This window comes from Oncorhynchus masou, chromosome 14 (genome assembly GCF_036934945.1).
Source record: "Oncorhynchus masou masou isolate Uvic2021 chromosome 14, UVic_Omas_1.1, whole genome shotgun sequence".
NCBI lineage: Eukaryota > Metazoa > Chordata > Actinopteri > Salmoniformes > Salmonidae > Oncorhynchus > Oncorhynchus masou.
Window position 1 is genome coordinate 5,437,470 of NC_088225.1, and position 22,790 is coordinate 5,460,259.

Sequence of the window (22,790 nt, forward strand, 5' to 3'; positions counted from 1 at the left end):
AAGGGGTGTTGTTGGTTGCCACCTAAATATCCCGAGGGATGTTATGATTCAGGGCTGGTAAATCCTGATCGATTCAAACAAATCTACTGATCTATTGATTGACCAAAATAAACCGTCTTGATTTCTTCACACATAAAAACGTTACAGAACTCCTTGGATTGATATCCATGACACCACATTTGAATCCTTCCTGTAGCCAAGCAGAACTGCCCTCGCCCTGCTCCAGCTGAAGTTGAGTTGTGTGGAATCATTGGAGGGAATGATTTCCGAATGGGAGTCTTGTTTCAGTGAAAGTCCAACGATTCACTGCAGCCTGTATCCTGCAGACATAATTACAGTGGGCTGGGATGGAATGCTGGCACTGTTTGTGCTTTTGGCGACACTGTGTTTTGACTGCTATAAATCTCTGGCAGACAGTAAAGCTCCTCATTGCCTTCTCCTTACCTCTCCATTTTTTGGGGCAGCCGACAGTAGGAACACATTGACTTCACACCAGCTTAATGTAGATGGAAATGTAAAGTTTTCTCCTTTCCCGTAAACCCTCTTCCCGTCCATCTCTATCGCTGAATACTAATGCACTTCCTGGATGGCTTCAGTACTGCCTGTTGGAATGGATTCAGTCCAGCCAAATCAATGGACACTTTATCAATCCAACTATGTTAGCTGCTAAAGTGCGTTTGATACGTACGCAGTATTGCGCTGGCAGAAATGCATTTGTACAGTACATATGTTGGTTTGTGATACTTCTTACAGAATGAAAGCTTTCATTGTGACTCACCAAATGGGCGAACCGCTATTAGAGTGGTTTACTTTTAAGTGGTTCTTCCTGTAATGTCTCTCTCTCTCTCTCTCTCTCTCTCTCTCTCTCTCTCTCTCTCTCTCTCTTTCGATCCTCATCTCACCTCCTCCCTATTTAAGCCAGTCCATTTGGCCCAGAGTTGTTTCCAGGTGGAAACCTTCGGACACACCTTCACCCTAGACCTGGAGTTAAACCAGTGAGTACATTTGATTTGTCAACTTGATTGACGTATTCGCCACACCCCATTTCCATCAGTCCATATTTTCTTAATCGCCACAATCATCAACGTTGGCATTTCCATAACCGCTACCGTTAGCAAATACACTTTTCTCCTTCCATGTATGACACATGATCAAATGCTTAGTGGAGCGTCAGGGACACAGAGACCCGAGAGCTCCGTCAATAGAGCTACCCACCCTAGAGAGAGAGAAGAGAGAGAGACGGGAGACAGAAAGAGAGAAAGAGGAGGATGGGGGGACAGAGAGAGAGGAGACAGGAGACAGAAAGAGGGGGATGGGGGGACAGAGAGAGGAGACAGGAGACAGAAAGTGAAAGAGGAGGATGGGGGGACAGAGAGAGAGAGAGAGGAGACAGGAGACAGAAAGAGGGGGATGGGGGGACAGAGAGAGAAGAAAGAGAGATGGGAGACAGAAAGAGAGAAAGAGGAGGATGGGGGGACAGAGAGAGAGAGAGGAGACAGGAGACAGAAAGAGGGGGATGGGGGGACAGAGAGAGGAGACAGGAGACAGAAAGCGAGAAAGAGGGGGATGGGGGGGACAGAGAGAGAGACAGGAGACAGACAGAGGGGGATGGGGGGACAGAGAGAGGAGACAGGAGACAGAAAGCGAGAAAGAGGGGGATGGGGGGGACAGAGAGAGAGAGAGAGTGGCCCGGATTGTCATGACTTTATTATTAATGTGCTTAATGTACTGTAACTCCCCTACAGCACAGTAAAGGAGTCAACACAGCAGCCAGACCACCGCTACTCTGTTACGGCTACTGCCTAGCTACGATAATGTCATAAATCACATCCATATGCTGTACGCTACAGCCATGCATTACACAACGCCCTCATGCATGAACTCTGAAATGGAATTACGTTTAAGAACGGACCATATTCGTACAGACTGCGTATCTATTCCCAAGCAGAATAGATATGCAGAGAACGAGGATAAATCCTAAACACGATGGATGCGCCTGGTTGTCTTAGACGTAGCGTAGAGCTCGGCTTGCGGTATAGTTTGTGAGAGAGGTGTCTGTTCATAATAACAGAGGTGTCTCTGTGTTTTCTCTCTGCAGCAACCTCCTGTCCTCAGACTACGTGGAGCGGCACTTCCACCAAGACGGCAAACCCTCGCAGTCTATGGTAGTTTGTGTGTGTGTGTGTTTGTATGTTATAATTAGGGAACTGTATTTTGCACAATCATTTGATATGCCTGGATTTAAACCGTTGTTTAAAGATTTTTCAACAAACTGTACCATTTTCTTTTTATGTCAAATCCATCCTCAGACAACTGCTTTAATTTTTGGTATGAATCATTTTTGGATAAGGCTTAAAATACAGGATAAATTATTGCTATGTCACATGATTGCGCAAAACACATGGCCCTAGTTATAATAGAAGTTCTAACCATGCCTCTGAAAAAGCTACTGTGTTTTCTGCATACTGTAGACGTACAGTCAGCATCAGTGCTGTGGGCAAAATCAGCTTGTTGATGAGATGTACTGTTGACCTACTGTTGACATACTGTAGACATACTGTAGACATACTGTAGACATACCGTAGACATACTGTTGACATACTGTTGACATACTGTAGACATACCGTAGACATACTGTTGACATACTGTAGACATACTGTTGACATACTGTAGACATACTGTAGACATACTGTTAACATACTGTTGACATACTGTTGACATACTGTTGACATACCGTAGACATACCGTTGACATACTGTTGACATACTGTAGACATACTGTAGACATACTGTAGACATACTGTAGACAAACCGTAGACATACCGTTGACATACTGTAGACATACCGTAGACATACCGTTGACATACTGTAGACATACTGTTGACATACTGTAGACATACTGTAGACATACCGTAGACATACCGTAGACATACCGTAGGCATACCGTTGACATACTGTAGACATACTGTAGACATACTGTAGACATACCGTAGACATACCATAGACATACTGTTGACATACTGTAGACATACTGTAGACATACCGTAGACATACTGTTGACATACTGTAGACATACTGTTGACATACTGTTGACATACTGTAGACATACGGTTGACATACGGTTGACATAATGTTGACATACTGTAGACGTACTGTAGACATACTGTAGACGTACGGTTGACATACTATAGACATACTGTTAACATACTGTTGACATACTGTAGACGTACGGTTGACATACTATAGACATACTGTTAACATACTGTTGACATACTGTAGACGTACGGTTGACATACTGTAGACATACGGTTGACGTACTGTAGACGTACTGTTGACATACTGTAGACATCCTGTTGACATAATTTTGACATTGTATGCTATTGTCCAGTAGGCTACAGAGATCTGTTGGGTGTCTTACTGAAATCAGATTCGTCCATCCTGTTGGCGGCACATATCAGATTGAAATGACATTAGTATTGACCACCGTCTCACCAAAATGAATGAATGCTACAGTGTGATTGAGTGGCTTGTAGACTACTACAGGAATGTCAGTGCCTCTAGAAAACCATTGAGGAAAAGTAGTATTTTTTCTATTTGGTTCATTGTACTACACACGTTACTAACTGACCCTCGCCCCCCCAGCCTCAGCAAGAGCCTCCCTCTCATCCCCACCCACTCTCATTCCCAACTCTCCTTCTGCCCTCACTAGCCAATCAGGAGCTTGTTCCCATGGCAACAAGTCAGCTCTGCAGTGTCATTAAGTTCTTGGCAGAGAGGAGAATGAAAGAAGACAGAGAGACAGAGAGACAGAGAGAGAGAGAGAGAGAGAGAGAGAGAGAGAGAGAGAGAGAGAGAGAGGGAGAGGGAAAGTGGAGAAGAAGGAAGAGGAAAAATTTGAGTTCAAGGCCAGTGAATACAATGGCAGGATGGGTGATGGTATCAGAGAGAGTCCTTCTGTGTGTGTGTGTGTGTGTTTGCAGACAGTTGGTTCCTTCAGAGAGCAGTGGTGTGGGTGGGAGGTACAGTACAGTACGCCTGCAGGGATGGAGCCAAATACTCACACTCCCAGACCAGCCAGACCAGGCAGAGCGCTTGACTCTATGCCAGCTGTGGTTGCTGTGTCTCTATCTCTGCTTCTATTAGAGTGGTTTTGTATTCCTGCTATCCCAATCTCATACTCAGTAGTGGCTCAATGACTACTTTAGATCAGCCATTACGGGAAAGGTTTTCTAATCTTTTGACTAATTGTGAAGGAAAGGCCTTCCCCTGGGCTTGAGACTTATACTCAGTGGCCACTCCGTTCATGAAAACGGTTCGCTCCTACAGACAGTGAGTCGCGTGGCCGTCCTTGCTATATAAAGCAGGCAGACAGGCATCAAGTCATTCAGTTACTGTTCAATTGAAAGTTAGAATGAGCAAAATGAGAGACCTAAGCTACTTTGAGTGGTATGATCGCCGGTGCCAGGCATGCCAGTTCCAGTATCTCAGAGACGTCCGACCTCCTGGGCTTTTAAGGCACGACAGTGTCTAGGGTTTACCGAGAATGGTGCGACAAACAAAAAACATCCAGTCAGCGTCAGTGCTGTGGGCGAAATCAGCTCGTTGATGAGAGGTTGAAGAAGAATGACGAGCTAACAGATGGGTCACAAACAGGCAAATAACAGCTGAGTACAACAGTGGTGTGCAGAACGGACAACTGCGGAGTGGAAAAACATGACCTGGGCCGATGAATCCCAGTTCCTGTGACGTTATGCTGATGACAGAGTCAGGATTTGGTGTAAGCAGTGTCCATGGCCGCATAGTGCCAGGTGTCAACAGTACAGGCTGGTGGCGGTGGTGTAATGGTGTGGGGAATGTTTTCCTGGCACACGTTAGGTCCCTTGATACCAATTGAGCAACGTTTCCATGCCCCGAAGAATCCGGGCTGTTCTGGAGGGCAAAGGGTGGTCCGACCTATTACTAGATGGGTGTACCTAATAAACAGACCACCGAGTGTATAACTGTCCAAGCATGTAGCCTAATATGCTTGTCATTGTGTTGCTGTTTATTTGCCATTCAATTCAAACATTCCATAGCGTGTCCTGATTACTGGCTGCACACACCCCAACTGCTAATTGTCTTGTTAATTGTTACTGTGTTTAATTGTTACTGTGCTTTCTAACCATGTGTAATAAGTGTTTGGGGAGTTCTCCAACCAAGGGGATGTTTTCACTGCCAATAGTTTTATTTGCTCTGCAGTTTTAAAAGTAATTGTTTTAAACATTTTAAGTGTTACACTCGGCCAGCTCTTTCACACCAATGAAGGATGGGGCTCAGATGGTTGCAGGCAAGGTAGATGTTTTACTCAGAATGAGCATTAGTGTTGTAGCTGGATGTCCTCTTCTTCATCTGTGTTGAGGTCTCGACTGTGTGGTCCTCCTCTTCCACACTTTGACATCCACTGCTCAATTTTGCATTTTAAGTTGAACCTTTAACTAGGCAAGTCACTTAAGAACAAATTCTTATTTACAATGACGGCCTACACCGGCCAGACGACGCTGGGCCAATTGTTTCGCCGCCCTATGGGACTCCCAATCACGGCCGGTTGGGATACAGGTTTATTCTTAGCCAGCCCAATGCATTCTCGCTCCATGTTGTTCCTTCCAAGCTGTTCCCACTGTGGGGAAACATAATGTTGGATTTATTTATAAACTCCCTGCACAGAGGACCCCTCCATTGTCAGAGCGGTAGCTAAAGTAGAGTGGAATAGAGTAGAGTGGAATAGAGTAGAGTGGAATAGAGTAGAGTGGAATAGAGTAGAGTGGAATAGAGTGTAGTGGAATAGAGTGTAGTGGAATAGAGTGTAGTGGAATAGAGTGTAGTGGAATAGAGTAGAGTGGAATAGAGCGTAGAGTGGAATAGAGCGTAGAGTGGAATAGAGCGTATTGGAATAGAGCGGAGTGGATTATAGTGGAGTGGAATATAGTGGAGTGGAACAGCTAGCAGTATAATGGAGGGAGGGAGGGAGGGAGGGAGGGAGGGAGGGAGGGAGGGAGGGAGGGAGGGAATAGAAGTAGAAACTTTTTAAAGCACAACTCCTGGGGACTCAATGTTGTTTTTTTAGGGGACTGTGAAAAGAGCATCACCGTCCTCCTCAATCAGTGTGTGGAAACCTGCAATCCAATGTACCACTACACAGTCAACTTACTTGAGCATGTGACTGTATATTAACAATGGTATGATCTTTGTGTCCACAGGGAGGGGAGCACTGCTACTACCAAGGGAGGTTGAGGGGCTTACCAGAGTCCTGGGCAGCTCTCTCCACCTGTCTTGGACTATGGTGAGATTCTCCCCATAGCTATAAACTGTCTGTCAATGGCCTTGCCTCACCACACTGACTCGGGACATTACTGGCACTATGGCTTTGATAAGCTATATGGTATCTTTGATCTTCATGTACTAATATTATTGCTATACAATGGGAGTCTTACAGATATATAATGAATGTGTTCCCTCCCTCTCTCTCTCTTTCTCGCGCTCTCTCTCTCTCGTTCTCTCAGTGGTATGTTTTCTGATGGGATGTTCTCTTATGGGATTGAGCCTCTTTTCGACGGGACCAATCAGGTGAGTGTGTGGTGGCTGGGAGACAGCAGTATAGGTAGCCCTGAAAACAAGACTCCCTAAATTGTATCAGCATATCGATTGCACAACCAGGGCTGGAAAAACCTTGGAGCATTGCTATTCTAACTTCGACGACGCATATAAGGCCCTGCCCCGCTCTCCTTTCGGAAAAGCTGACCACGACTCCATTTTGTTGCTCCCTGCGTACAGACAGAAACTAAAACAAGAAGCTCCCGCGCTGAGGTCTGTTCAACGCTGGTTCGACCAATCTGATTCCACACTCCAAGACTGCTTCCATCACGTGGACTGGGATATGTTTCGTATTGCGTCAAACAACAACATTGACGAATACACTGATTCGGTGTGCGAGTTCATTAGAACGTGCGTTGAAGATGTCGTTCCCATAGCAACGATTAAAACATTCCCAAAACAGAAACCGTGGATTGATGGCGGCATTCGCGTGAAACTGAAAGCGCGAACCACTGCTTTTAATCGGGGCAAGGTGACCGGAAACATGACTGAATACAAACAGTGTAGCTATTCCCTCCGCAAGGCAATCAAACAAGCTAAGCGTCAGTATAGAGACATAGTAGAATCTCAATTCAACAGCTCAGACACAAGAGGTATGTGGCAGGGTCTACAGTCAATCACGGATTACAAAAAGAAAACCAGCCCCGTCACGGACCAGGATGTCTTGCTCCCAGGCAGACTAAATAACTGTTTTGCCCGCTTTGAGGACAATACAGTGCCACTGACACGGCCTGCAACCAAAACATGTGGACTCTCCTTCACTGCAGCCGACGTGAGGAAAACATTTAAACGTGTTAACCCTCGCAAGGCTGCAGGCCCAGACGGCATCCCCAGCCGCGCCCTCAGAGCATGCGCAGACCAGCTGGCTGGTGTGTTTACGGACATATTCAATCAATCCCTATCCAAGTCTGCTGTTCCCACATGCTTCAAGAGGGCCACCATTGTTCCTGTTCCCAAGAAAGCTAAGGTAACTGAGCTAAACGACTACCGCCCCGTAGCACTCACTTCCGTCATCATGAAGTGCTTTGAGAGACTAGTCAAGGACCATATCACCTCCACCCTACCTGACACCCTAGACCCACTCTAATTTGCTTACCGCCCAAATAGGTCCACAGACAATGCAATCTCAACCACACTGCACACTGCCCTAACCCATCTGGACAAGAGGAATACCTATGTGAGAATGCTGTTCATCGACTACAGCTCGGCATTTAACACCATAGTACCCTCCAAGCTCATCATCAAGCTCGAGACCCTGGGTCTCGACCCCGCCCTGTGCAACTGGGTACTGGACTTCCTGACGGGCCGCCCCCAGGTGGTGAGGGTAGGCAACAACATCTCCACCCCGCTGATCCTCAACACTGGGGCCCCACAAGGTTGCGTTCTGAGCCCTCTCCTGTACTCCCTGTTCACACACAACTGCGTGGCCACGCACGCCTCCAACTCAATCATCAAGTTTGCGGACGACACAACAGTGGTAGGCTTGATTACCAACAACAAAGAGACAGCCTACAGGGAGGAGGTGAGGGCCCTCGGAGTGTGGTGTCAGGAAAATAACCTCACACTCAACGTCAACAAAACTAAGGAGATGATTGTGGACTTCAGGAAACAGCAGTGGGAACACCCCCCTATCCACATCGATGGAACAGTAGTGGAGAGGGTAGTAAGTTTTAAGTTCCTCAGCGTACACATCACAGACAAACTGAATTGGTCCACCCACACAGACAGCATCGTGAAGAAGGCGCAGCAGCGCCTCTTCAACCTCAGGAGGCTGAAGAAATTCGGCTTGTCACCAAAAGAACTCACAAACTTCTACAGATGCACAATCGAGAACATCCTGGCGGGCTGTATCACCGCCTGGTACGGCAACTGCTCCGCCCACAACCGTAAGGCTCTCCAGAGGGTAGTGAGGTCTGCACAACGCATCACCGGGGGCAAACTACCTGCCCTCCAGGACACCTACACCACCCGATGTCACAGGAAGGCCATAAAGATCATCAAGGACAACAACCACCCGAGCCACTGCCTGTTCACCCCGCTATCATCCAGAAGGCGAGGTCAGTACAGGTGCATCAAAGCTGGGACCGAGAGACTAAAAAACAGCTTCTATCTCAAGGCCATCAGACTGTTAAACAGCCACCACTAACATTGAGTGGCTGCTGCCAACACACTGACTCAACTCCAGCCACTTTAATAATGGGAATTGATGGGAAATTATGTAAAATATATCACTAGCCACTTTAAACAATGCTACCTAATATAATGTTTTCATACCCTACATCATTCATCTCATATGTATACGTATATACTGTACTCTATATCATCTACTGCATCTTTATGTAATACACATGTATCACTAGCCATTTTAATTATGCCACTTTGTTTACATACTCATCTCATATGTATATACTGTACTCAATACCATCTACTGTATCTTACCTATGCCGCTCTGTACCATCACTCATTCATATATCTTTATGTACATATTCTTTATCCCATTACACTTGTGTCTATAAGGTAGTAGTTTTGGAATTGTTAGCTAGATTACTTGTTGGTTATTACTGCATTGTCGGAACTAGAAGCACAAGCATTTCGCTACACTCGCATTAACATCTGCTAACCATGTGCATGTGACAAATAAAATTGGATTTGATTTAGATTTTTGAGTAGTGTTGATGTTATTGATTCATTCATTCATAGTAACATGGATGCAGATGAGGAATATGGAACAACGTAGTAAAGCTGGTATTGTTTTCTCCTGGTGTCTCATTGACTCCTCTCCAGACTGAGGGGGCCCACCTAGTGCGTAGGATGCCTGATGTCAGACTATCCTCTGACTGTCAAGGTACTGGCAACATCCTACATCCTCTCTCCTTTATACAATCATTCATGTTCATACCTACCAATGAGATGGTCATACTTACCATTGATATTGGTCGATCCATGCTCTTTGATGTCATTTCTCAGTCCTCCGTGTCGTATTGTGTCCAGGCTGCACAGACGACAGTGGGGGGGGTGGAGCCAGAGGTAATGGTGATGAGCAGATGAAGGATCCCCGGGTCAGTGAGGTGCTGAGGCGTTCGAAGAGACAGCTGCCGCGCAGGCCCACCGTTCAGTCAGAGACCAAATACATCGAGCTGATGGTGGTCAACGACTACGAAATGGTGATTTAGACTTTTCTGAAAATAACTGATGTGTGTGAGTCCGTGCGTGTGTGTGACGCACACACACACTGTACCTAACGTTTGCTGTCTGTCTGCAGTTTGTGCAGCTGCGACGCTCCACTACCCAGGCCAGGAACTTTGCCAAAGCAGTGGTCAATATGGCTGATGCAGTAAGAGCTCTGTCACTCCATACTTACCTTTTGTACTGATACCCATCGTCATTTATGATGATGTTGTTATGTTGAAGTTAAAGCCATATCAATAATCATAGGCTAAGTTGTAGCCTATAAGAACAATCGCACATAAACTCAGCAAAAAATAAATAAACGTCATCTCAACTGTCAACATTGTTTATTTTCAGGAAATTTAACGTGTAAATATTTGTATGAACATAACAAGATTCAACAACTGAGACATAAACTGAACAAGTTCCACAGACATGTGACTAACAAAAATGGAATAATGTGTCCCTGAACAAAGCGGGGGGGGGGGGGTCAAAATCAAAAGTAACAGTCAGTATCTGGTGTGGCCACCAGCTGCATTAAGTACTGCAGTGCATCTCTTCCTCATGGACTGCACCAGATTTGCCAGTACTTTCTGTAAGATGTTACTCGGCAGAGAAGAGTACTTTTTGCCAGTCCTGTCTGGTCCAACAACTGTGGGTTTGTGCCCATAGGCGACGTTGTTGCCGGTGATGTCTGGTGAGGACCTGCCTTACAACAGGTCTACAAGCCCTCAGTCCAGCCTATTGCGGACAGTCTGAGCACTGATAGAGGGATTGTGTGTTCCTGGTGTAACTCAGGCAGTTGTTGTTGCCATCCTGTACCTGTCCCGCAGGTGTGATGTTCGGATGTACCGATCCTGTGCAGATGTTGTTACACGTGGTCTGCTACTGCGAGGACGATCAGCTGTCCTTCCTGTCTCCCTGTAGCGCTGTCTTAGGCGTCTCACAGTACGGACATTGCAATTTATTGCCCTGGTCACATCTGCAGTCCTCATGCCTCCTTGCAGCATGCCTAAGGCACATTCACGCAGATGAGCATGGACCCTGGGCATCTTTCTTTTAGTGATTTTCAGAGTCAGTAGGAAGGCCTCTTTAGTGTCCTAGGTTTTTGACCTTAATTACCTACCGTTTGTAAGCTGTTAGTGTCTTAACGACCATTCCACAGATGCATGTTCATTAATTGTTTATGGTTCATTGAACAAGCATGGGAAACAGTGTTTAAACCCTTTACAATGAAGATCTGTGGAGTTATTTGGATATTTACGAATTATCTTTGAAAGACAGGGTCCTGAAAAGGGGACGTTTCTTTTTCGCTGAGTTTATCTTACTTATTATGTCCATGCTCCAAGATATGAATTTGGATATACCAGCAGTGTATGTTTGGCCTGCAGATTTACAGGGAACAGCTGAACACCCGCATTGTGCTGGTTGCCATGGAGACCTGGTCGTCGGCCAACATGGTTCCCGTGGTGACCGACCCGTTGACGACGCTGCAGAACTTCATGAAGTACAGGAAGGACAGTATTAAGGAGCAAAGTGACACCGTGCACCTCTTCTCGTGAGCGCCTCCCTGTCTATGTCCCCCTGAAATTAAAAATAGAGGAGGTTGATATGCTGCTGTATCTAACCTGGGGCAGTCTGTGGCTTGCGTCCCAAATGCCACACCATTCCCTCAATAGTGCACTATGTTTGACCAGAGGGCTCTGGTGAAACGGAGTGCACTATAAAAGGAATAGGGTGCCATTTTGGACGAGATCAGTATTGTTGACTGGTTGCAGCCGGTTTATATGTACTACAATATGTCCTGGTCCTTTAGTCCAGGTTTGACCCCTGTTCTCCTCCATCTGCTCCAGGGGGCGTACGTTCCAGAGCAGTCGCAGTGGGGCGGCCTACACCGGAGGGGTGTGCTCTCTCACCAGAGGAGGGGGCATCAACGAGGTAAGACCTGTGTGTTTCCTACTCAGCTTCAAAGGACTGTGACTCACAACAATGGGCTCATAGTCCATGCTCATGGTTTAGGAACTGACACAACTGCTACATTTAAGAATGACTCTTCTTTGACTTCTTTGTTTCTTCAGTGAAGAATGTGAGGATCGTAACTTCAGTCAAAGAGAACGCCATTGATACAGGGTGGATGTGTGTGTTTGTGTTCCAGTATGGTAACGTGGGTCCTATGGCCATCACTCTGTGCCAGAGTCTGGGTCAGAACATTGGGATGAGGTGGAATAACATACGCAGCTCTGCGGGTAAGGATGGAAGGAAGGAAGGAAGGAAGGAAGGAAGGAAGGAAGGAAGGAAGGAAGGAAGGAAGGAAGGAAGGAAGAAAGGAAGGAAGGAGAGAAAGAAAGAAAGAAGGAAGGAATGGATGGGTGGAGAGAGAGCGGGCGAGAGAGAGGGAGAGAGAGATGGAACAGGTACAGATAGTGTAAAGACTAAGGCGAGAGGTAGGGACAGGAGACCGGAGCCCATGGATTCAGTAAAAGGAGGGAGGAAGGGATGGATGGAAAGAGTGGCACAGGCAGCGATGGATTGAGTTTATTTCAAACTTTACTTGTGAAATTATTTAATTTTCTTCTCAAGGATTTACCTCATTAAATAAACGCAAGTTCCTTCTAGTCAAGATTAATGTCATTAAACATCTAATGTTTTTTGCATGACTTTTCACTCCCTCTTTCACCCTCCTTTTTTCCCTTTCCCTCCCTCTCTCCATCTCTCTCAGGAGACTGCAGATGTCCTGATTCTTGGCTTGGTTGTATCATGGAAGACACTGGGTAAAGATTGACTTTAGGACTACATATACTGTACATACAGTATATCAGTCGACAGAACACAAGGTTCTCACAAGCTTTTGGCTTCGGCTTATTTAATATCAGATGGTACAATGGTGATTTGATAGGCTATGGTCAAATCCATCTACTACAATTAGCAGGTTTTTTACCACAGATAGTAACATTTCAGTCATATTGCGAAATTGCAGAAAAAAATTGTCACATTTGATTTGGCACTTAATTTTGGAAAAAACACTATCATTGGCTTTGACCATGTGTGTGTGTGTGTGTGTGTGTGTGTGTGTGTGTGTGCCTGTTTTGTGTGTACAGATATTACCTGCCCAGAAAGTTCTCTCGCTGCAGTGTTGACGAGTACATCCAGTTCTTGCTCCAGGGGGGCGGGAGCTGCCTCTTCAACAAGCCCAACAAGGTGAGGCTGGTGTGGGTGAGGGATGTGGGAGGCTGGCCTAGCCTGATGGTCTAGTGGGGAGTGGCGTGTAAGCTGAAGGTCCCAGGAGTGCCGTTATATATATAGCCTAATTAATTATCCCAATGTCCTCATTTCTCTATATTAGATATTTACATACAGCTCTGTGCCCATCCTTGATTATCTCTCTCATCCTCTTCTTTACGACCTTCCCTTTTCCCTTCTTCCCCTCTTTTCTTCCTCCCATCCTACTTGTCTACTGTCTCTCCCTCCGTCTGTTCTCGCCTGCCTCTATCCCTCCGTCTCTGTCAGCTGTTGGACCCTCCTGAGTGTGGGAACGGCTTCGTGGAGACAGGGGAGGAGTGTGACTGTGGGTCTCAGCTGGTGAGGGTCTCTTTAAGGAACTGTAACCCATACATGATGAGGGACCAGAACCCTCCAGCATGGATGGGACTACTGCCACAGCCCTATGGGCCCTGGTTAAAAGTAGGGCACTATAAAGGTACTAGGTTTCCGTTTGAGACAGACACTGTCACGGTGACACGAGAGGGTTAATGTTGGTACGAGGAACAGTCTCAGTGACTGTGTGTGTTTGTCTGTAGGAGTGTGCCCGTAGTGGAGGAGCGTGCTGTAAGAAGTGTACCCTGACCCACGATGCCATGTGCAGTAGTGGACTGTGCTGCAGTGGGTGCAGGGTGAGTCCCTCTACTCCACTCCCACCACCGCCTCATTTACATATTACTCATCACACTAGCTAGTCCACTCTATGGAGGCGGGTGCCTCTTCAGTATTTAACTCGTTCATTACCAAACATTTCACTACCAAACCTTTTTATTAAGAAGTTTTAATGATAAAAGCATCCGATCTTGAGTATTACGGGTCTGTTGGTGCTACTACGTGGCGCACCTCTCGTGACAGTAAGAGGTCATGTGTGTCTGATGTTGTTCTTGTGTGTCAGTATGAGCTGAGAGGAGCGGTGTGCAGACAGGCTGTGAATGACTGTGACATCCCAGAGAGCTGCACAGGAGACTCCAGCCAGGTACGACGCTACACGATCTCCCTGGTGCATGCTGGGAGATGGAGTCTTTGGGAGCATGAGTTGGTCTGAGGTAAACCATACTGTATGTCATTTTCTCCTGTTGCAGTGCCCACATAATGTGCACAAACTGGATGGATACATGTGTGACAGTAGTCAGGTAAGGCACACCTTTGTTTGAATGGGGTTTTGCTCTGCAGTCAGTGTGTTGTTGAGATATGCCTGTCTGGCTGTTATCCTTTGTTTTCATCTACCTCTCTCTCTCTCTCTCTCTCTCTCTCTCTCTCTCTCTCTCTCTCTCTCTCTCTCTCTCTCTCTCAGGGTCGTTGTTATAGTGGTCGGTGCAGGACTCTCGATGGCCAGTGTAAGGGACTGTGGGGCTACAGTAAGTACTAATGATTCATTTATTTCTTGAATGTCTTTCACACCCCTGATTTATTAACTTGACAGTAGTAATGTCTTGGTACTGTTTCTATGGCTATGCCCATGGCATTCCTATGCCATCTTGTGGACTGATATGGAACTTCATCTGAGTTACAGATGGCGGTGATATGGATCTAATGTGTGTTGTGTTGTGTGTGCTGTCTCAGATTCAGCAGACCGCTTCTGCTATGAGAAGCTGAATGCAGAGGGCACAGAGAAGGGCAACTGTGGGCCGAGTCCTGAGGGCCAGGGATGGCTGCAGTGCAACAAGCCGTGAGTCATTATTACACAATAGACATGACCAGAGTTGTATTATTCTGATTGGTTTTCTCCCCCATCTTCTTTCCTCTCCCTCTCTCTCCCCCCTCTTCCTCTCTCCCATTCTCTCCCCTCTCTTTTTCACTCCCCTCTCTTTCTCTCTCCCCTTCTCTCTCTTTCTCTCCCCTTCTCCATCTTTCTCTCTCTCTCTCTCTCTCTCTCTCTTTCTCTCTCTCTCTCTCTCTCACTCTCTCTCGTTCTCTCAGGGATGTGCTGTGTGGTTTCCTGTTCTGTGCCAATATGACGGTGAAGCCAAAGTTTGGGGATCTGGAGGGGGAAGTGACCAGCCATACAATATACCACCAGAACAAGTACCTGGACTGCCGGTGAGTTGTACCTTTCTACCCCTTTAATGTTTTATGTTCGGGAGACTCTTATCGGTTGATATTTTATCCCTCGTCGCCTCTCCCCCTCCTCTCCACTACTCCTCTTTCTCCTCCTCTTTCTCCTCTCCCTCCTCCTCCTCCTCTCCCTCCTCCTCTTTTCTCCTCTCTTGTTTTATCATCTCCTCTCTACTCTTCCTCCCCTCCCATCTGTGTGTCTGTGTGTCCAGAGGGGGGCATGTCCTGCTGGAGGATGGGTCAGACCTGGGCTATGTAGAGGATGGGACGCCGTGCGGCCCCAACATGATGTGTCTGGAGCGCCGCTGTCTCCCCGTGGCAGCCTTCAACCTCAGCACCTGCTCCGGCTCCACGCTGGGACGCACCTGCTCTGACCACGGGGTGAGGAGACAGACAGGGACCACCCCACCGCACATGCTTGCATTTAAATAAAGGGATATGGGTTTGTGCTTTCAAAAGTAAACTTTGATTACTGTTCCAATTACTGTTCTCCTTAGTTTTAATATTTCTGTTTCCCTCTCTCTCTCTCTCTGTCTCTGTCTCTCTCTCTCTCTCTCTCTCTCTCTCTCTCTCTCTCTCTCTCTCTCTCTCTCAGACATGCAGTAACGAGGTGAAGTGTATCTGTGACAGGGACTACACCGGGAAGGACTGCAGTGTCTTTGACCCCATCCCTGACCCCACGCCGCCTGCCAGCACGGAGAAGAAAGGTCCAAAGCTCCTCTGTCTGTCTGTTCTCATCGTATCCCTCTCATTGTCTGTCTACCACCATGTTATCTCTTTGTGTACATAAATGGAGTGTAGGGTAGCTATAGTCTAGCTTTTCAGATAGCTATTGCCTTAGTCATGTTTTGGATGAAAGGGCAGTGGAGTAAAGTAAGGGGAACTGACTGACTTTGTCTCTACATGTGTGCGTATACTGTATGCGTGTGTCTGCGTGTTTGTGTGGGTGTTTCTATAAGGTACAGGCACCTGGCTTCTATCTTCAAGTGTCTTCCTTCCTACCTTACAGTCTGTATCTGATTCAGAGGGGTTGGGTTAAATGCAGAAGGCACATTTCGGTTGAATGCATTCAGTTGTACAACTGACTAGGTATCCCCCTTTCCCTTTCCATTGACACAGGGCTCATAGGGCTCTCATAGGCCACAAAAACCACATCTACCCTAAGCAAGAGGGTGTCCAGCTGAAAGAGCAAGGAGAGGGGGATGAGAAAGAAGTAATGAAAACACCCTCCTTTTTTTCAACTGTCGTCTCCCTGATCTCCCCTCGCTCTCCCACGCGCTCCCCCTTCCTCCACCCCACTTCCTTTCTTACTCTCTCTTTCTTTGGGTACCCTTTCTCTCTCTCTCTCCTTCTCTCTCGTTCGCTCTCTCTTTCCGGATGTTGTTGATGTACAGTGTCGATGCTGTCCTCTGACGTGTGTTTTTGGTGGTGTTGTTTTGTTCCCCTCCGCACCCCTCCTCCCCACTCCTTCCTCTGCGCAGGTCCCAGTGGCACCAATATCATAATAGGGTCCATCGCAGGTGCTATTCTTCTGGCAGCTATAGTCCTAGGGGGGACAGGATGGGGATTTAAGTAAGAGTTCTGGCATGCCTCTGTGTATCTGTCTGCTTCTCCCCAAGGCCCCCACTCACAACCCTCCATAAAACCCGACTTCACCCACTTTGCAACTTATTGCCCCACCGACGGTGGGGACCCATGGGTCGAGTTCCCCATCCAATTTGCTTGGAAACATATGGACATATTTAGTATGTGTATCGGCCTGGTACCTCCGATACTTCACTTTGTAAGATCTGGTAGAATTGAACCCTGACCTCCTCCATACATCTCTCCAGCAAGAGAAAGAGATGCCTCCCCTTCACACCTTCAGACTGGCTCCAACCCAGCTCTCCTGCCAGGTTACAGGAGTGGCCAGTTCCCCTGTAGTCTCCTGTGAAGGTCCCAAACTGTTGTGTTTCTCTTTGAAGGCTCCTTGTGTAGTGTCCATTCTATGATACCTCTCCTTGGTGCAGCTCTTCAGTTGGGAGTGTCTTTAAAGTAGTGACCACTCAGTAGTGCCCTAACCAAAGTGCCCTCGCTGCTGTCTCTGTAGAGCCCTAGCTGTGTGCATGCCTGGCCTGCTAATGCCTGTTCACTCCTTAGTCTCTGAGCCAAAAGGATTACATCACTTCCCTGTCATCACTTGCATCAAGAATGATCAAATTTGTGTTACATTTCTTTGTCTGGTTCATCAAACTTAATTTCTCCAAATCGTTCATATTTTGCTGGGAATAATGAGTAATCCTTTTGGGGGCAGGGGTAACTGTGTGTGCATGTGTGCATGATCTGTGTCAATATTAATGTAGGTAGGTTAAATATCTTCTACAATATCTTCTTGTAGTAGTAAGCCTTATGCTCATTTGAACCAACAAGAACATTGTTTATTACTACTACGGCTGTGACGGTTATTAGTCAGCCAAATGACCGGGGACACCGTTATAATCGTTTGAATAGCGTTTTTTAAGACGCACATTTTCTCCTCCGCTCCTGACTGCATGTGCAGCTGCAGGGAAGCGGGAGTTGCCTAGGCAACCAAAGACTTGTTTGCTACAAGACCTTGCTTGTTTCATCAAGACGCAACAAAGTTTCATTACGTTGTAAGAGTCCACGATACTGCGGAAACGGACTCTACCGCACGAATTCCCGGCCATCCCGTCTTCAGTCGGCTGTTCGTTCCACACACACATACACACAAAACATTTTTGTTATGACGGTTATTTCATTTCATGGTGGCCGTCATCCATAATCGCCAGTTACACGATTATACGGTAATTGTGCCAGCCCTAATTACAACACAATTCATTTGAGTATGAAAAAAAGTGTCAAAAATCTGGACTTCTTGTAGTCTTGGAGTGAGCAGTGGAAGAACACTGTCTACTACACATCACTCTGAATAGGCTTTATACAGACCCCTTGAATTTCTTCAAATGTTATTGTGTTACAAAGTGTTTTTAAAATGGATTTGATTGTCATTTTTGGTCATCAATCTCCTCAAAATACTCTAATGTCAAAGTGGAAGAATAAAACAAATAAAAAACATGATTTATAGAAATGTGATAAAATATAGTCGTTGCCTAAGTATTCTCCCCCTTTGTTTAGACAAGCCTAAATGAGTTCAGGAGTAAACTGTGACTTAACAAATCACATAAGTTATATGGACTCACTCTGTGTGAAATAATAGGTGTTGATATGATTTTTAAATGACGAACCCTTCCTCTGTCCCCCATACATACCACATACGTAAGGTCCCTCAGTCAAGAACTGAATTTCAAGCAGATTCAACTACAAAGACAAGGGAGCTTTTCAAACGCCTCATAAAGAAGGGCAGTGATTGGTAGATGGGTAACAATAACAAATCAGACATTGAATATATCTCTTTAAGCATGGCCAAGTTAATCATTGTGCTGTAGATGATGTATTAAACCACCCAAACACGTCAAAGATACAGTCGTCCTTCTAAACTGAGCAGCCGTACAGGAATGAAACAGCTCAGGGATGTTACCATGAGGCCATTGGTGATTTTAAAACAGTTACAGAGTTCAATGCCAGTGATGGGAGAAAACTGAAGATGGGGTCAACAACATTGTAGTGACTCCGCAATACTAACCTAAACGACAGAGTGAAAAGAAGAATACAAATATTCTGAATAAATATATTCCAAAACATGCATCGTGTATGCAACAAGGCACTAAAGTAATACTGCAAAGAAACACGACAAAGGAATGCACTTTTTTCAAGCATGGTGGTGGCTGCATCATGGTATGGATACTGGTGAGTTTTTCAGGATAAAAAGAAACGGGATGGAGCTATGCACAGACAAAATCCTAGAGGAAAACCAGATTCAGTCTGCTTTACACCAGAAGAGGAATCCACCTTTCAGCAGGACAATAACCTACAGCACAAGGCCAAATATACTGGAGTTGATTACGAAGAAGACAGTGAATTTTCCCGAGTGGCCAGGAATCTTGACAATTGCTGTCTAGCCATGATCCCCAACACCTTGACAGAGCTTGAAGAAATATGAAAAGAATAAATGGGCTGATCTTTCACAATCCAGGTGTGTAAAGACTCACAGCTGTAATCTCTGCCAAAGGTGTTTCTAACATGTATTGCCCAGGGAGCTGAATACTTACACATCGACCATATTTTAGTTATTACATTTTCTATGAACCTTTTACAATGTGAACTATTTTTTGCACTTTGACATTACGGCATATTTTGTATAGATTGTTGACCAAAAAAATTACAGTTAAATCCATTTTAAGGGTTGATGAATACTTTTGCAAGGCACTGTACCATGATTTTGAAATGCCTTTGTCATCACTACACTGTATTTACTGTTGTTAAGCCTACTTTAAGCCTACTTACTTTTTAAGTCTCCTACTGTCACTGATGTTTCTCCTCTCCTCGTGTCTCTTCTCCCAATGTGTTGCTCCTCATCTTTCTGATTGAAGGAATATCCGAAGAGGAAGGTATGGCCTAGCCCCTGACACTGCAGGGTGACATCCTTCACCCCCCTCCCCCTCCTCATCCCATAGCTCTTCACAGCATGACCTCAGACCCCATCTCATTCACAGTTGACCTCTGACATCATCCCACCTCTGACCTTAAACCTCATTCCTCCACTGACCTAATTTCACAGCTGATTTCATCCTCTGACCTAATCCCATATAGCACAGCAAAACTCCAGCGTCAGTCTCAGCCTTTGTCTTCTCCACCTCATGAATCTATTCCACCCAGAATGCAGTTTTCTTTCAGTTCCATTTCATGACTTGTTTACTCTCCTCACACCAAGTCCTACAATCACCTTCTATCAACTGCTCAACTTGTTTACAACCTTACAACTTTTAGTCTCTTACTCTGTTTCCTTTCTTTCCAGATCTGGTGGAGGATAAGATGTCTGTCCGTCTGTCTGTCTGTCTTTGTCTGTCTGCTCCTGTCTTTCTCTCACTCTGTGATGTTTCCAAGTCGGAGAAGAGGGAAAAAGAACAAGTCTTCCACTCCTGTCCCGAACCTCTCCAGACCTCTTCTGTTAACATCTCCTCTCCTGTCCACTTCCTGTCTGTCCATCTCCGGCCCCTCTGGCCAGTGTAGCACCTCCCACATTGCATACCAGCCAATTCTATTATCCAATCAGGATAAAGTCTTTGCCATGGACAGAATGAGAAGGTTGTTGTTGGTCCCTAGGGGGGCGTCAGGGTCTTCCTCCTTTCCAGCCACTAAGTATTATGCACTTCGGTGTCTGCGTACTGTAGTTCCCTGTCCTTCCGCTTACGACAGTCCAATGAAGAACATGTCAACAGTGGACAAATTCAGTATGAGACATGTCTTTCCAATGCTTGTCTGGAAACACACTTCTGGCCACTGTTTGAGAATGCTGGACTGGCCCAGACCTGCCATCTGAAAAACGATTTAAATCATAGGATGTTGTCAAGGAAACACAGAAAAACAAACATTGATCAAAGACTCAAGTGGCCATTGGATCAGTTGAACTGCCTCTTTCAGAGAGGCCATGTCAGGTGACTGGATGACAACCCAGATTCAGACATTATCTAGTTACAACAACACGGATGTGATCCAAGAAGAGTCCTGTAGTGAACGTGTTGTGTACAGGCCATTTCCAAAGAAGGAAGAGCAACTTATTGTGAGAATGACTATGAAACAAAAGCAGTAGACCGTTCAAAACATCATGGACTGATGTAGGGTTTATGTAGATTGTTAATTCTTTGTTCCTGTCTGTTGAGATGTGTTGAAATGTAGGAAGGGGGAGTTAGACCCTATGGTTTTGGGATCATATATAAAATGCAGCAGAGACCGTAACTCAGTGTTTTCAACTGTAGATCTACCAACACAACATTCCACATAGTGTTAGTTAACAGAGCCTGTCTGTATGTGTCTGTATTCTATTCGCCACCTTCTTAAGAGGCCCAAAGTGTGTATGGTAAAGGAGGTGTGTGTGTGTGTGTGTGTGTGTGTGTGTGTGTGTGTGTGTGTGTGTGTGTGTGTGTGTGTGTGTGTGTGTGTGTGTGTGTGTGTGTGTGTGTGTGTGTGTGTGTGTGTGTGTGTGTGTGTGTGTGGTACCAAAATTCTGGTTACTATCCCAATATTTCCAAGTTTTCTGGAAATCCTGGTTGGAAGATTCTCGGAATTGTGAAGGAATAAGTAGGGAAATATGGAATCCTCCAACTAGGATTCCTGGAAAACCAGGGAATGTTAAGAAAGTTACTGGAATTTTGTGTGTGCGTGTGTGAGAGAGATTATGCGAGGAAGAGAGAGAGCAGGTGAATGAGAAAGGTACGTGTTGTGTTTGGGACAGTTATGCCCTTGTTCACCGTGACACTCCTGCCAACAACACTGGTAGATAGTTTATAGATTTTTACTTCTAGAAAAAGTTATGTTTCTGCCTGGCTTTGTGCTCGGGAGCCAATGGCAGCACACTAACAAACAAATGGTTTGTTTTGAATATGTAACAACCAACTTAAACGAGCACTAGCCCTACAGAATGTGGGAACACATATGCACATCTATTTGTATTTACAGTATGTACAAGAAGATAATACTGAATGTTGAATACAATGTATGAAATTGTTTTAAAATGCAATGCTAATATTGATTCATTTGATCTGTTTCAACTAAGTATCTATCTGTCTCCTGCCATACAACTGTCCATCTCCTTTAAGCCATTCCTAGCTGTCCATCTATCTGTCTACCCAGCACACTGCCTAGTAAGCTAGCAATCTGGCCATCTATCTATTATTGCAGCTGTCAATCTAAATGCCATGTAAATATTGGACACTTATTGATAGGCTCTGAGCCTTACGCTGATGATGCTTCAACACAGTGAGTTTGAAACGACCCCAGGACTCTTCCTCTGTGGAAATGTGATGAGATGAGGTGCATTGCTATTGACCAGGGCCCGTAGTGCTCTGCTGGTGAAAAGTAGTGCACTATAAGGTAATTAGGTACCATTTGAGACACAACCTGGGGTCTGGTACACTAGGTGTATTGAGAGGTCTGTTTGATTCAGCTGAGTGTCTGCACTATGGCAGATGCACTATAGTTCCTCACCATATGTACAGAATATGTACAATCTTTAGATGGTGGCCAGTTTGCTTGCGTTTTGAATTTAGGAAGCAGAGAAAACGCATCATATCCCATATTTTTAAACACTATCTTTTTAAGTAGACTATTGAAATAAACAATGTAGATGAATTGAAGTGAAGGGGAAATAAAATATTACAGTCAAAAGTATTTCTTCCCTCTGGTTCCATTGTGTGAATATATCTGGGTTGCTATGACAATGGTGTCATTACTTGTGGCCAAGATTTATGTACTTTGCTCAATGTGTTTAATTATTGTTTAGTTGTTCAGTAACTACTTCCTAAATGTGATTCACTATATAAGACGCTTAAAGGGACTCTTCAAGAGACTAGGAAAAAGTGTACTTTGCCTTGTATTCTATGTCCTTGTATTCTATGTTCTTCTCTATGTTCTTGGCCAACGATAATACTGTGCATTTACATTTTTTGACTGACACCTTTTTCTTTTCCGTAGATGTATTTCTAGTTTCCGACTTCATTGCACCTCATTGAATGTTCTCTTAAATTAAGGTGAGGACTGGCAGTGGTCCACACTCCTCTCTGC

The 22,790-nt window shown here is 45.4% G+C and overlaps 1 protein-coding gene across 3 annotated transcripts in view; it reads left to right on the forward strand.

Moving 5' to 3' along the window:
- Positions 1–22,397, forward strand: part of LOC135554021 (disintegrin and metalloproteinase domain-containing protein 11-like) — a 28,798-nt gene extending 6,401 nt beyond the window's left edge. For all 3 annotated transcript variants that reach the window (XM_064986018.1, XM_064986017.1, XM_064986016.1), the window contains 24 exons: positions 919–995; positions 2,099–2,165; positions 6,236–6,318; positions 6,539–6,602; positions 9,414–9,474; positions 9,621–9,793; positions 9,892–9,963; positions 11,189–11,355; positions 11,651–11,735; positions 11,953–12,043; positions 12,517–12,568; positions 12,896–12,995; positions 13,305–13,376; positions 13,595–13,687; positions 13,951–14,031; positions 14,138–14,188; positions 14,350–14,413; positions 14,619–14,724; positions 14,976–15,095; positions 15,323–15,491; positions 15,706–15,817; positions 16,592–16,682; positions 19,601–19,618; positions 20,026–22,397. In XM_064986018.1, the coding sequence (XP_064842090.1) occupies positions 919–995; positions 2,099–2,165; positions 6,236–6,318; positions 6,539–6,602; positions 9,414–9,474; positions 9,621–9,793; positions 9,892–9,963; positions 11,189–11,355; positions 11,651–11,735; positions 11,953–12,043; positions 12,517–12,568; positions 12,896–12,995; positions 13,305–13,376; positions 13,595–13,687; positions 13,951–14,031; positions 14,138–14,188; positions 14,350–14,413; positions 14,619–14,724; positions 14,976–15,095; positions 15,323–15,491; positions 15,706–15,817; positions 16,592–16,682; positions 19,601–19,618; positions 20,026–20,041 (2,085 nt within the window). In that variant the 3' untranslated portion in view covers positions 20,042–22,397. The remainder of the gene's footprint in view (positions 1–918; positions 996–2,098; positions 2,166–6,235; positions 6,319–6,538; positions 6,603–9,413; positions 9,475–9,620; positions 9,794–9,891; positions 9,964–11,188; positions 11,356–11,650; positions 11,736–11,952; positions 12,044–12,516; positions 12,569–12,895; positions 12,996–13,304; positions 13,377–13,594; positions 13,688–13,950; positions 14,032–14,137; positions 14,189–14,349; positions 14,414–14,618; positions 14,725–14,975; positions 15,096–15,322; positions 15,492–15,705; positions 15,818–16,591; positions 16,683–19,600; positions 19,619–20,025) is intronic.
- The last annotated feature ends 393 nt before the right edge of the window (positions 22,398–22,790 follow it).